General features: G+C 34.9%; 1 protein-coding gene across 1 annotated transcript; it reads right to left on the reverse strand.

The window, feature by feature from the left end:
* LOC114098997 (olfactory receptor 5K3-like) lies at positions 1-10493 on the reverse strand. Its single transcript, XM_027943207.2, has 2 exons — positions 9566-10493; positions 1-236 (listed from the first exon to the last, which is right to left on the reverse strand). The coding sequence occupies exons 1-2, from the start codon at positions 10491-10493 to the stop codon at positions 1-3; spliced, it is 1164 nt and encodes a 387-aa protein (XP_027799008.2).
* Positions 10494-15319: the final 4826 nt, after the last annotated feature.

The raw sequence follows: 15319 nt of genomic DNA on the forward strand, positions 1-15319 counted from the left end.
TTAAGCAACATTCTGGCTCCTCTTGGGCCAGAGCTCATTATAATTAACATCTACAGTCCTAATTGAAGTGCAATACCTTGGAAACTCAAGTGGCCCTGCACTTAGGCCATATGTTGAGATAATGATTTTAAGGGCTGTTGTGTAGGATGGACTCTGAATACACAATATGGCTTGCAGGAAGAAAATGACATGCACAAGCCTTTTACTTCTCAAATCATAGTCTGGTAGGATCTCATCTGGAAAGAAGAATAAGAGGCCTACACTTCTTGTCCCTTACTCCAAAGACCTACTGATTCAACAATAAAACAGACCAACTCACTTTGTAGGAAACCCAGAATCTGATTGAGAAGCTCCTGCATTGAATCCAGGGAAGCATAAAATCAGCCACATTGAAGCCAGGGGAAGATTAGATATATAATTTGCCATAATCCTCCCCACACCGCAGTACAGCACCATACAGTCAGGGGGAGCCTTCAACTCCCAGCTTCTTTCTGGGGAAGATAGGAAGGAAAAAGAACTGGACAAGTCAAATTTTCTGATTTTTCTGGATGCTGCTTGAGACATTAACAACTGAAAGGATTAAGAAGGGAAATTTTAGCTAGAGTAAGAAAAAAGAGAGGAAACACAAATAAATAAAAAAAAATAAAAGAGGAGACTTTATAAGAGATGTCATATAGATGAAAGAACATAAGAGATGACTATAACAAATTACATGTGAAAAAATTGGATAGCCTAAAGAAATAGTGGGCAAGCATTCTAGTATATGTCTCTTTCTTTTATTGTGGGTTCAATTGTTGTTAGTAGTAGGGGTAGTTAGTAGAAGGGGAAGGGGCAGTAAGCATGTCCAAATAAAACTATGACTTCACAAAAAATAAGTAGATAAATTCCTAGAAATATAAACTACCAAGTCTGAATCAGGAAGAAACAGACTTATCATAAGGAGATTGAGTAATCGGAAATCTCTCCATGAAGAAAAACCCAGGACCTGATGGCTTTACTGATGAATTCAACCAAACATTTAAAAAATGATTAATGGAATGCTTCTTAGCCTCTTCCCACCAATGGAAGAAACACTTTCAAATGCATTTCAAGAAGCCAAAGTCACCCTAATTCTAAATCTACACAGAAACAGTACAAGCAAATCAAATTACAGAGACCAACCTAAATATAAACAGGGAAAGTGACTATCACAAAAGAAAACATTTTATTTAGGGATGAGCAGAGGATTTCAATTAGGAATATGCATTCCATGACAGAATGCAGGCATAGTTAGGCAAAGAAGACAAGTATTTTCAAAAACAAAAGAGAGAAGAATTATGTAAGTTATTTTTAAAAATATATAATTTGGCTTCTTAATGACTTCAGGCTCTATTCATGTCAGAAATTACAGGATTTCTTTTTTTTTAATGGAAGAGTAGTATTACATTGTGTTTGTGTAACAATTTATCAATTGATGAACACCTAGATGGTTTTCATTTCTTAGCTATAGTGAAAAATACTAAAGTATTTCCTGGGCCAGAAGGTTTTTGCTCCTTTTTCTGAGTAGGTATTATAGTTCCCTGACTCCTTGGTTAGAAGCCCTTCTTTCTGGCTCTCTGGGAGGTCTTTCTATTCTCCATATAGGATCTTCTTTCTTTCATGGGAACTATGCAATAAACTAAAAACACTGGGTCGAATTCCTAACTATGTACTTTGCCACTATGACCCTAATATTTCTGTTTTTCTTCCTAGAGTAACTATAGTGAAAACTTTCTTTTTTTTAAGAGAGAGAGAGAGAGAGAGAGAGAGAGAGAGAGAGAGAGAGAGAGAGAGAATTTTAATATTTATTTATTTTTTTTAGTTTTCGGTGGACACAACATCTTTGTTTGTGTGTGGTGCTGAGGATCGAACCGGGGCCACACGCATGCCAGGCGAGCGCGCTACCGCTTGAGCCACATCCCCAGCCTGTGAAAACTTTCTTGAGCTACAATGTACAAGGCTCCTTTGGGGCTGCTAGGATATCACAAATTAACCTCTATGAAGAGAGTCCAAGAGAAAAAAGGAAGAAAAATTTGGGATGCAGAAATTTCAATTTATTGCACTTGGTATTAAGAATCTGAACAATGGATAATTCTAATCTGTAGTTATGGAGGCTGTTGAACAGCATCTTCAGAAAAATAATTTCCTCTAATCCTGTAAACTTCCTGGAGCCCCAATCACTCACCTATGACATACTCTTTTCCTAGCCCTTCTTTATATTAATTTATCCCAGAATGTCCTTCATGTGCCATACCTCCAGCTCCCTGGATTCCCTGTAACTGTAAAACTCACCATCTCCTGCAGATTAATCTCAGGGTATAACTGGTACCTATTCACAAGCAAAACTACAGAAGAAATCACATATTTTAATATTTTTGATCTCAATCCAAATTATATGCTAAGGCTCTTCTGATCCAAGAAGGATAGGGAAACTATTTACTGAACCATGAGAATATTTCTCAAGACATACTCTCCAGAATACCCTGATATATGAAAAAAAGGGGGTGACCACCTTGGATTGAAATGTCATCTCTGAGAAACTTCAAGGGACTCAGACCATCCCTTACTCCCATCAGAGACTAAGAGAGATAGAGAAAAATATTCTAGGAGCCATGTCTCAGATCTGTCTCACCAAAACTGTTTGGTCATGCATTCAAATGTTTACACAATTTGGAAGGAAACAATGGCTAACTATCACCATCTATCATACATAACATGGGAGGAGTACTTGGGGCTGGAACTGATTTAGCAGATAGTTTTCCTGCTGGGTCCACAGATTTAAAAAATGGTCCCAGGCTAGAACTCCAGGATATATTTCAGAAAAATAATATTAATCAGAAAAATGTTAACATATCTGAGCTCCTTACACTTTAGCCCTGCTTCTGAACATAACATATTAAAAAGGTTTGTATTCATAGAATGGCAGCTCATGGCATTGCAATTTAAACAATTAGATAGTCTGAAATTTTTGACTCATGGTATGCTGCAGAATCACAGGCTGCCATTGATCTAGACACTTGTCAATATTACAAGCAGAAAGGCACTTGAACCAGGATTTCCTGGACCTCAAGAGGAGGAAAAAATAGAGTCCCCTTCTTACCAGATTATTACTGACTCTACTCTAGAAAACTGAATATCTTCCATCACCACTAAACTTGCAAAAGCTGAAATTTACAAAGCAGGTACACAAAACAAAAAATAATGACATATTTATCAGAAAGGACAGAAGACTTGATAAACAGAAAGGAGGATCCCACATTTTTTAAAGGTAATAGTAGCATGTTTGTTTTATGACATTCAAATAACATAGTTTGATACACTAAAGAAACAAAGCTTCCATTATAGCTCCTCTAACTTTTTAATTTGGTAGAAGTAATTGTTTTCACAGTTTATTTTTCCACATCATTGACTAAGCAAATAAAGTAAAAGAAAATTTTTGCTATATACATATGTATAAATGATAAATATATGTAAAATTAATATAAAATATATTGTATATATGCTGCATACTTATATTTGCGTACTGAACCATAAGAACATTTCTCAAGGCATACTCTTCAAGATACCCTGATATATGAAAAAAAGGGGTGACCCCCTTGGATTGAAAAGTTTTCTTTGAGAAACTTCAAGGGACTCTGACCATCCCTTATCCCCATCAGAGACTACATACACATGCACACACACATATGCATCAGTTTAAACCCAAATGAAACTATTTGTTTGGTATCCACATAGCTTTATACCAAACATGTCTTCCCAAGAATGTTCATGCATATCTTTCTCATTCATATCTTCTTTTATTCTGGTAAGAATAAAATACTTAGTGTGAGGTCTTCCCCTTTATATTTTTAAGTATATGATATAGTATTGAGAGCATTTAGATGTAATTTGTTTGTTTCATAGGTCTGAAGAAGGAGACGGATGGACAATGGAAGGTAGAGTAAAATAAGGAGATTATTTTTGAACCAGAAAAGAAGCAGTCTTCCTTTATGGAGAGGTCCTGAGTAAATTGCCACTGAGTAAGTTGCCAAAGTCTAGGGGTTCATGTGTTAGAGGTGACCTTCAGAGATATTAGCTTATGACTTTTAGGAGGGGACTCTCTTAATCCATCTCAGAGAGGAACACTCAGTAATCATCCACCCTCCCACACAATTAGGATGTTGATCATTGATCTTGTGCTGTTTCTATGCTGCTCAAATGCTTGATCATGTGCTATCTGGCCTATCATGCGGGAGGCTTTCCTCTTTTTTGAAAGCTGAATAAAGCTAAATAATCATGGTGTGTGTGTGTGTGTGTGTGTGTGTGTGTGTGTGAGAGAGAGAGAGAGAGAGAGAGAGAGAGAGAGAGAGAGGATAATATACATTGCTAGTGATTTCTGGTTCAACAAATTCAGAATTCTAGATTACACGGATCCATAGGTTTGAAACAGCTTTCACCCTTAGTGTGAGTTTACCTAAAGACAGTGGAGTCTTAGGCAATTTTGTTTAGATTTACCTAGATTTCTTTCATTGGTAAGAGAAACTTCTTGAAACAGTGTTATTCTCATGAAAATGGCAGTCTTTGTGGAACTATTTTACTTTCAGAAGCAGCATTACACAAATGGAACACTGGACTGAATTTTAAAATGTGGGCTTTAGTTGAGCTCACATTTTTCTACATATGACCATGACACAGGATTAGGACTTCATCCACCCTTCCTAGGAATTCCTAAGCACAATCCAATTTAAAAAGTCAGTACTTCCCAAACTCCAAAACAAACAAACAAAACCCAACCATGTTAAGGTAAGCCAGGGAGCATTGCATCATCCAGATGAAGTTTTATGACAAGCACCAAACAATTACACAGGACTATTTCCATCATTCCTTCTTCACAAAATGTATTTTCCACCCATTATACCACACAGCATGTTTAAATACTGACATATAACTATCTAATAAGATAAAGACAAATATGTTCATCTTATTAGAAACAAAATACACCATCACTAAGCATCTTCAAATATTATTGCACTCTAATTTCCATAAATTGACAAAACATTCATGAAATAATTTGTAGAATAGTTTTAACAGAAAAGTGACACCTTTAAACAGATATGACTGGGCCAAGTTGTTTATTAGATATGAAGTTTATGAACATTATACTAACATATCGTATTTTTTCTAAGCTGCATGGAACCACCAATAATGTGGGAGAACTCCTAGCTGTTTGTAAGAGCCAAGAATCTCACAGCCTTCAGGGTCATCCTGAATATGTCCCTGTGCTTTTGAACTGATTTGGTGATCCACTGAGTGTCAGGATTCCTTTTAATAGTTTTGTGGAATGGATCAATGAGGATTACCTCAAAGAATTTGAATGTGGAAGCTTCATCTACACTTAGAATTCAGTAGTCTCAGAGACCCTTGTGTGTTGAGCGCATTCCTCAGCAACAGATAGAAGACTTCCAGCTAACTTTAGCTGCAAGCATAATGAACAGGATTGCCAAATGTTGTATTGTTAGAAATTGGGGGTGTTTGAGGTCACCATGGCTCAGATAAATCTTGTACATGGCATAAACTTGCTTGGTATTCTATCTCAGTATGTGAGCTTTATCAAAATGGATGGGAGAGCCCCATGGAGCACAGAGATCTGGTGGTACTGCCTTCAGTGGACTCTCAAAAGAAAGCTCAACAAATAAATCACTGGCTTATTCCTCTGGAACTCTCAGGTATACTTCTACACGTCCAACTTCATTTATCTGATGGCTGCTTCTAGAACAAATGGAAGGAGACTCACTCCCTTGTCCAGATATATATATATGGTTTTTTTTGGCGGGGGGTAGTGTTCTTTAAAGGAAACACATTTTCCAGAAATTTCCAAAAAAACATCTTTTTTTTTCTCATGCACTTTAAATAAGTTGCATATTCTTTCACCAGCAGATATGTAGGAATCAGTGTTTATTAAGATGAGGGGTGGGTAATGCAGAAATACATAACATACATCACAGTATTAGCAGAAAAGGGAAAGGAAATCAAGGGATGTAATTCTGGCAACCGACAATGTTCATGGAAATAGTGTGTGCACTCCCCATTCAATTCAGAGTTCATCAAATTTTTCTGTCTACATTTATTTATCCTCTTAAAACATATTTAAGTCCTTAAAGGTTTTTGTTTAAGCAGGTTTGTATTTACCATTATTTAACATATTAGATTTTAAAACTAAATGGTCAAAAATGTTTTAGTCATTCAAAAATAAAAATAATGAATCCATTATAAATTATTAGCATAATTCCATTGAAAGTATTTTGAAGGAATATTTACTGAATTTCCAATTATGTCAGGCTCTGCTTGTGCACTAGTAATATTAAATCATATATGACATGGTGAATGCATGGAAAAAGCTAGAATTTTATTTTACTTTCTAATAGCAGAAATTTACAATATATTTTTCTTTAAAATCTTCATATATGTGTCCCTCTGTCCCTTCTTAGTCTATGTTCAAGTTCTGTTTTGATCACTAGTATGTGAATTATTGAAGTCAGTCTCTTTCCAACCAATTGCCTGGTATATTTGCTGGAAGATATAATCATATTACTGTGCTTCCAGGGAGACACCAATGTCTGATGCCTCTAAATAAATTTAGGTTTCTTCATGTGGCATTTAAGGTTATCAGTGATATCTTCCTCTTTATCTTTATTTCCCAAACTCACCAAGAACTCTCTCCCGCTATTTGTACTCTGAGGGTTCTGTGCAGTTGTGCATAGTCATTTCCACAAACATTGATTCTGGTCATGCTAATTTCAACTTCGCTCCAATTATCAACCCCTTTTTTTTGCCATCTACAAATGTACAGGTGACTTTTCATGTTGCTTAATAACCAGATACACCAAGCAATATAATCTTTGTTTTCTAAGTCTCCTTCCATGTGGAAAAAAAAAAGAAGAAGAAGGCAGTACTGAGTCATCCTCCAGCACCCTCTGACCTACCTGGTTGAGCTTAGGCAACCTACTCAATTTACCAATGCATGAAGTTTTCATTCAAGGACAGCATAAAAAAAAAACCAAAAAAAAAAAAAAAAAAAAAAACAACATTTCTTTACTGGGTTAATACAGATGAAAAGTGCAGCTTGGTGCCTAGCAGACAGTATATTTTAGGAACTTTTTTTTAGTTGTGCATTCACTAGAAGAATTAATATTTTTTTCAGTTATTTAGGATTTTCACTACTGTTTGCCTCATTTAACTTGAACAGTGTCTCCATCTTTTGTTAATGTTATGAACATATTAATAATTTTCTTTGGAATCAGAGCAGGATTTTCATACTTCTATTGACCAAGAAAACAAATAATGACATCAAGGAGTTAAAAAAAAACCTGATTCAATTGATTCAGTAATTGCATTGTCCTATGTAATAAACAAATAAGCAAACTAATGGAGCAATTAAAATTGATAGGAGTTCATTATAAATAGCATAATTTTCTATTGGTACATGATAATCACACATAATAGACATTCTACAGTACTGGCATTACTTATTCTTGGGTGTCTCCACTGCACTTTGGCTTCCTTCTCACATCTCCGTTCTTTGCCCTCTCAGGGGCAGCCCATGGGGACTCTGACCCTGCTGCAATTTGCCGGACCTTCCAGACCTTCCTTTGAATTCTTGGTGGAAGCCTCCATGACCCCCTAACCACAGTATCCCACAACCCTGAAGAACCAGCACCATGTAGTTACTACCAAGGTCAGCCAGGATCTTGAGCTAAGTAGCCAAGACCCCAGGGACCCTGGAGAAGCAGTCTCCGAGAGCCTGGATGGCTGAACAGGTTGAAAAAACTTCCTAAACTGGCCTGTGCAAGCAGGGTTGCCCCACTGGTCTCTTCTCAAAGGAATTTTTATTCCCTGGATCCTGAAATGAGTGTGGTCTTGCCAATTCCTCAGAAACTCTTAAACCATCTTTCCCATTGTCTCTTTTAGCATTTCTTAGCATTGTTTCTTTAGCATTTCTTAAATGGCAGTAATGTCTTTAACATTTGCCACTTCCTTAGATCCAGTCTTATTCTCACCTTTGAAGTCTAAGCTTTTCAAATCTTTCTGTTCTGCTTTCTGCTCCTGAGTATTACAATAAACTTGACTAAGAGCCACCAGCAATACCCCTGTCACCACCTGAAAACTATGCTGCCTAGAAATTTTTTCTGCCAGATTAAAGTCTATTGCTTTTAAAATCAGCCTCACAGAAAGTCTCAGGAAATGGACAAATGGAGAAAACTTCTTAGCCAGAAGATAACATGAATGGCTTCCATTCCAATTTCCAATAAAATCCTCCTTCTCCAAAACCTCATGAGCCCTGTCTTTACTTGGGATGGTCCTATTAGCATTCTGGTCTTCTGAGCTTCCACAGAATCCCCCCTTAAGCTCTACTTACAATAATCTAAGGCTTTTCCATCTGACATCATTAAACTTTTCAAAATTTGTCCCACAAATTTCCAAAAGCTCCAAAATTTTCTGAACTAAGGGTCAGTTTAGTGACAGAAATGACCCTACTTCTTCGTACCAATATCTGCTTGGTCAGATTTATTGTTGTTGTTGCTGTGACTAAAAGACCTGACAAGAACAATTTTAATGAAGAAAAGTTTACTTTGGGGCCATATGGTTTCAGAGGTCGCAGTCCATTGAAGGCTGGCTTCATTTCTCAGGATTTGAAATAATGTAGAATATCATAAGGAATGAGTATAGTGGAGCAGAGTAACTCAGGACATTACCAGGAAGGAGAGAGAGAGAGAGAGAGAGAGAGAGAGAGAGAGAGAGAGAGAGAGAGAGAGAGAGAGAGAGACTCATTAGCTAGATACAAAATATATACCTCAAAAGTATGCTCCCAATGATCCCCTTCTTCAATCACACCCTACCTGCCTACAGTTACGACCCAGTTAATGCCTATAAGGAGGTTCATTTACTGATTGGGTTAAGGCTCTCCTAACTCAATAATTACACCTCTAAACCTTCTTGCATTTTACTACACATGAGCTTTTGGGGGACATCTCACATCTAATCTATAACAATATTCTTGATTAGAGAATAAACATTCTATATAAACACATATTGAAACATAATTCTTTGAAATAACTAAAGTCAAGTTGAAAATAAAATTCAAATAAATAGTTTACTTCTCATAGATAATATTTCTTAAAGAAGAATTAATATTTGAGAGCTTGGATATGCCCATGATTGTAAAATTATGCTTTGGGATGTGAGGAATTAGCCAACATTATTAAATGAGGACTATTTTTTACAATACTGACTTTCCCCCTTAGCATTTGTTGGTTTTGTTGAACAGGATGACTATATGCTGACACTCATGAATATTATGAATTTACTCCTGATGGATCTCACTACATTTGCTCTTGAAATATATTTTTGCATAATTCTCCCTTTGAAACAAATTTGACTCAAATGCAATTAATATTTTAACTTTATAAAGTGGCTATTTTTCACTTTCTCATACTTATAGGTTTAGAAAAAGTATTATCAAGTTGAAATAAATCTTTCAAGGGAGATTCTATTTGTTATTGAGAATTACAAAAGTCTTTCTTCAGAATTCTTTTCATAATATTTATTACTTCCTTATTTCTTAGAGTATAAACAAAAGGGTTTAACAAAGGAACAACTAGAGTATAAAATATAGCAACCGGTATATCTTTATCCTCTTCATTAACTGTACTTGATCGAGCATACAGGAAGAGCAGAGAACCATAGAATATTGACACAGAGAGAAAGTGGGATGCACAAGTAGATAGAGCTTTGCCCCTTCCCTTTTTGGATTTCATTGTGAATATAGTGAAAAGGATGTAGAAATAAGAGATTAGAACTATGGCAATAGTAAAGATGAGAATTGACCTTGCCAAGATAAATAACATCAATTCATTGATATAAGGATCAACACAGGAGAGTCTGTATAATGGAAGGACATCACAAAAGAAGTGATTGATTTGATGAGATCCACAAAAAGCCAATCTTAACAAAAGCCCTACTTCAACCATGGGATGCAGGTTTCCACCTACGTAGGCTCCTGTGGTCATCTGAATGCAGAGTTTCTTTGACATCAGGGTGTGGTACTGCAGTGGTCTGCATATGGCCACATAGCGGTCATAAGCCATTGCTGTGAGAAGAAAGCAGTCTGTAGTCTCAGCAAGACAGAGAAAATAAAACTGTGCCATGCATTCATAGAGGGACATCCTACTTTTCTCAGAAAACAAGTTCTCTAGCATCTTGGGAGTGACAGCACAGGAACACAAGGAATCCATGAGAGCCAGGTTGCCCAAGAAGATGTACATTGGTGTGTGAAGATGGTGCTCCATGTAAATCAAGGCCACCAACCCTAGATTTCCCACCATGGTGACCAGATAGATGGCAAAAAATACAAAAAACAAAAAGGTCTTAAGATTTGGGTTATCTGTAAATCCCATGAGGATAAATTCAGTTGTCAAGGAGTGGTTGTCCTTAGTCATCTCTGCCTTGTCCATTGAAATAACAGTTGTTGATATGTAAGATTCTGATTGAGAGAACATAATTTTTCATTGAACATTCCTCTTTTTTTCTTTTTTTTAGTTGTAGATGTACAAAATACATTTATTTAATTTATTTATTTTTACATGGTGCTGAGGATCTAAGGCAGTACCTCACACTAAGCAGGTGCTCTAACACTGAGCTACAATCTCAGCCATTCATTGAATATTTCTTTTTATACAAGACAGAAATTTCTTCTTTATCATCCTCTGCTCTCTAGAGTATACAATTCCACTTAGTTATATGGGATTGTGTTCTCCTGGAGAGTCATCATGAGAGTCACATCAATTTGTGACTCTAGAAATTAACAAGGATATTTTGATAAATCCAGGGAAGATTGTTAAAGTGGAAAAAGGTTTATCTTCAAGTATTTATGCATGTCAACATAAAATTTACAATACTCATATTAGGTTCATTTTTCAAAATAATTCCTATGTCAGCTTTTTGAAGATCCATAAAATATATCTAAAATCAATTTTACTCTAAATGCATATTTTTTTTCTACTGAGATAACAATTTTTTCATATTCTTCCAAAGGAGTGAATTTTTTAAAGGTATGCTACACATATATTAAATTTATGTGTTAGAGATGGCACAAAGATCAGTAAAGCCTAAAATGGGTACTACAAATCCCATTCCATATTTCCATTATAATTTTTTACAAATTATAAACTCTTCTTTCTCTGTGTAAGGTGCAGTTTACATACAGTGCTACCTTATAAAGTTTTAAATGAGTATCCCAAAATCCCCAAACACACTGACCTCTTTTTTTGAATTGTGGATCATGTCTTCCTTACCCAACACAATCTTCCATTTTTAAAGTGAGATTTATATGGCATTATCCTTTCACATGTATCTGAACAATTTCCTATTACATTATAATCATTTTGAGGTTAGGTATTGCATACTTCTTAAAGGAGCTATAAAATGCTATAGACTGAGTTAAGTCCACTGCAAGCTCAACCCTTTCACTTAATATAGGTTACCTTGTTTTCAGTTTCCTGGTAATGATCCTTATTAATCCCTTTGCCTTTGCATAATTAGACTATTAGCTTTGAAAAAAGAGTCCACATGGAAAAATTTTAAAATCTTCATATAAAGGAACTAAGATGTGTATCTTTTATCTAAATCAACTGTTTCCTAAGAATCAGAAACTAATGTTGGTCAAATATAAAGTTAAATGTATTGAATATAAATTTAATCAAAATAGATTCACCTATATACTTGTTTTTTTCTCTCTCAGAAAAGGCATCCTAACAGAATTTTTTATTTCAAATTCTGCTTTGCTTTAAAATTTATTTCCTCCCATTACTTAGTGGTCTCTTAGGACATGGTGACAGACAAATCTAATCATATAAACTATGATCAAATCATGTATTTCTATAATTAGGACATTAAAGAGAAGGTAGTATAAATTAGTTTGCTCAAAAATATTAAAAGTAAGCAAGACATGGAATTAGTTAAGTCACAAATAATTTTCAATGTAAATGCCTCAACTATATAAGAGGTTTTTCTTTCTGATATACTCTTGAAATTCTATGTTAAAATCAGAGTCAGATGAATCAGAGTATTGTACATCATACTAGTTCATAAGACTATTCGATTTTGAGAGAGAGATGAGAAAGCAATTAAAAGTAGAAATAATAAGAAATGGTAAACACTTCAGGTAATAAACATTTATAGTTGCTAACATTAAAGGTGAAAATAAATGTGAATACTTATTTTACCTAGATTTCACTAAGAACGTCTAAAAAGTGCGTGATTTGTTTTACCCTGAAGGGATCAGAATTTAAGAATATATATATGCACATTCTTGTTAAAGCATTTGGGATTAGAAAGTTAGCATTTAAGACACTACGTAAGGGTCAGTGTTAATAATATTTTCTTACACTGCCAAGTTAAAATTTTCCATCAAATCCTGAAGGGATTTCCTACACTGATGTCAGTGTATTTCTTTGGAGACATTAAGTTCTAAAAGCATGCAAACCACAAGAAATTAATTAAAGACATACTGTGGGACAATGCAGTTAAAGAAATTGATATTCAATGAAGTCTGTTTGATGATTATCATGCTGATTTTTTTTCTACATAGCATCTTAATTTACACAGTTCTCTTCACCATGCTGTTCACAAGATGTAGAACAGGTAGAAAAGCCTGTCGCAGGCTTGTTTGTCCACTTTCTGGAGGAAGTGGAATTAATATAGTCTATGAAAAAGTTTAGCATTTGTAGATAAAATTAGAATATTATCTGTTTCAGCAAGGGTCATCAACTTCTTTACTACGTGAGTTGAATTTATCCCCATATCCTATAATGTACACAGTGGAAATTTGATTTTATTGTTCTTCCTCAGCACAAATTACTAAGACTATTATCTTTTCTTTCTTTTTTCCCCCCACCAGCTGCCCTTTACCTTTATTATGTTTTTAAAAAAATTTTTTCATATCACTAATCACTCTTCATTAAAATGTATCCCTTTGTAGGTACATCTATAATTGGTCACTCCTTCCCCTTCCCCACTGTTTACACAGTGACTTAGCAGGAAGGGATTTCTTTGCTATGTCTAACCTGTACTTCCAGCACTCTCAATAGTGTCTGGCATTTTCTAGTGCTTCTTATTTGCACAATGAATCAAATAAATGTTGTTTTCCTGCTCAAGAATTCATAAAAGAACCCCATCACTTTTCAAGCCATTATCAGTGTTCTGTATTTTGGAGTTCCGAATACTCATATGTCATCACCTTGCTTCTCCTGTGCACCTCAGGAAGACCGCCATGTACATCACTTGCATTTTCTTTGTGCACCCACTTCAGTTAATTTGATGTCAAGGTTTCCCTTACTTAGAGTAACATCTCCCTCTTTTTCCATTTTACTTGTGTATGTCTTTGAGCTCAAACATGAACTCCTCCATGAGATATTTCCCTGGTCTTTGTAATTGTATTGTCTTTTTCTCTTCTTGCCTTAATTGTGCTTTTCTCTCATTATACAATAATTTCTACTTAATAAGGTGTGACTTGTATTTCTCTTGATTGGGTAACTCTGTGTTAAAGACACATATGGTAATGGATCATTTTATATTTCTTTAGGCTCTTTGCCACAACCTGAGCTAATTCTCAATCAAAATTAATTTTCTTGATGGATAAAATAGATGAGGGTGCTGGATATGATGATAGGTAGAGAGGTCACTGTGTGTGAGCAGTATGTAAGACTGGAGAAATGGCTTCTAATAAGGAGCTTGTAATTTACTTGGAGAGAACAGCATACTGGTTTCTAAGTAGAACATGATCCAGGCTGTGAATCATCAATAAATACACACACTATATAGACATAGAGAGGAAGAACTTGGAGGAATATAGAAAGATTTCTCAGAAGAAATGTCATTCACATGATAAATAGGGTTATACTAGGCAGAGAACATGAAAAAAGTATCTCAAGAAATCTCACGATACCTACCCATTTTTTTTAATTAATCTTGCTCTTTCAAGCCTGGAAGTTTAAAAGAGCAAGATTAATAAAAAATTGGATAGTAAAGTAGGTTGGCTAAAGTGTACACATATGATATAAAGGGACACTTAGAAGTGAAACAGGGGGGATAGTGAGTTAAATTGAAAAATGTCCTACTGGGCCCCTTCCTTTTTAGTCTTCTGTCTCCACCATTTCACTAAAACTTCTTTCTGGCAAGATCACAACCAACTTTAAATGTCATTCCAAACAACATCTGATTAATTTCTTCACCAAGCTATAGAATTTGGTAATACCGGAAGTCACCTCACCTCTTCCTTCTGTGATAATTCTAATGGGCCCAGATTTCTGATTGTTCCACCCTGTCTTTTACATTAGATCCTGTTTCTCCCTTTGCCCTTTATGATGCTGTGTTCTATGGGCTCTGCCCTTGCCCTCCATCTTCTTTCACTGTAGAACATTTCCTTGATTATCTATCTCATCTTCTTTAGAGTTTCAATGATCATCTATCTGCCTGTGGTTTAAGTAAAACAGAGGTTGCAAACAACTTGTCTATATACTCGTATCATAAAATTATGTAGAAAATATTTTAATTAGATGTATATTCTTGTTTGAATTAGCTGCTCACAGTACACTAAAATATTAGCTATGTTACAGAACATAGAACTGGAACTGTAAAAGAAGGTTGGATTAAAAACAGTGTGAAAATCACGTTTTACATGTGAAATTTACAACATGTAAAATTATTATTACTTGTATACTACTAATAACTGAAATAATACATATATAAAATTTGAAAAATTGACTTTATGTGACTTATTATTTTTGAAAAATTAGTATCATAAATTCTCAAGAATATTTTTATTTTACTTTCTAACTTTTTTAAAAAAAATTCTTTAACTGGCCAATAATAACTTTAAATAGTTATAGGACATAGTGGGATATGTTGATATATTTATAAATTGTGTAGCTATCAAATCAGATAATTACTATTTCTATCTCCTTAATCATTTATCTTTTTCTTGTGCTTGCAGTGTATGAGATCTTCACATTTAGAAAAAAATATTGTGAGTTGTGGTAAGCTATAGTTTCCCACTGTGCTGTAGAACACTATATCTTATTCCAACTATCTAACTGTGTTTTGGTTAACATTGTGAAAAGTAACTCAAGAAACCTCATGATACCTACCCCAATTTTTTTTTTAATTTTTATTGTTGGTTGTTCAAAACATTACATAGTTCTTGATATATCATATTTCACACTTTGATTCAAGTGGGTTATGAACTCCCATTTTTACCCCGTATACA

This window comes from Marmota flaviventris, chromosome 8 (assembly GCF_047511675.1).
Source record: "Marmota flaviventris isolate mMarFla1 chromosome 8, mMarFla1.hap1, whole genome shotgun sequence".
NCBI classification, from domain to species: Eukaryota; Metazoa; Chordata; class Mammalia; order Rodentia; family Sciuridae; genus Marmota; species Marmota flaviventris.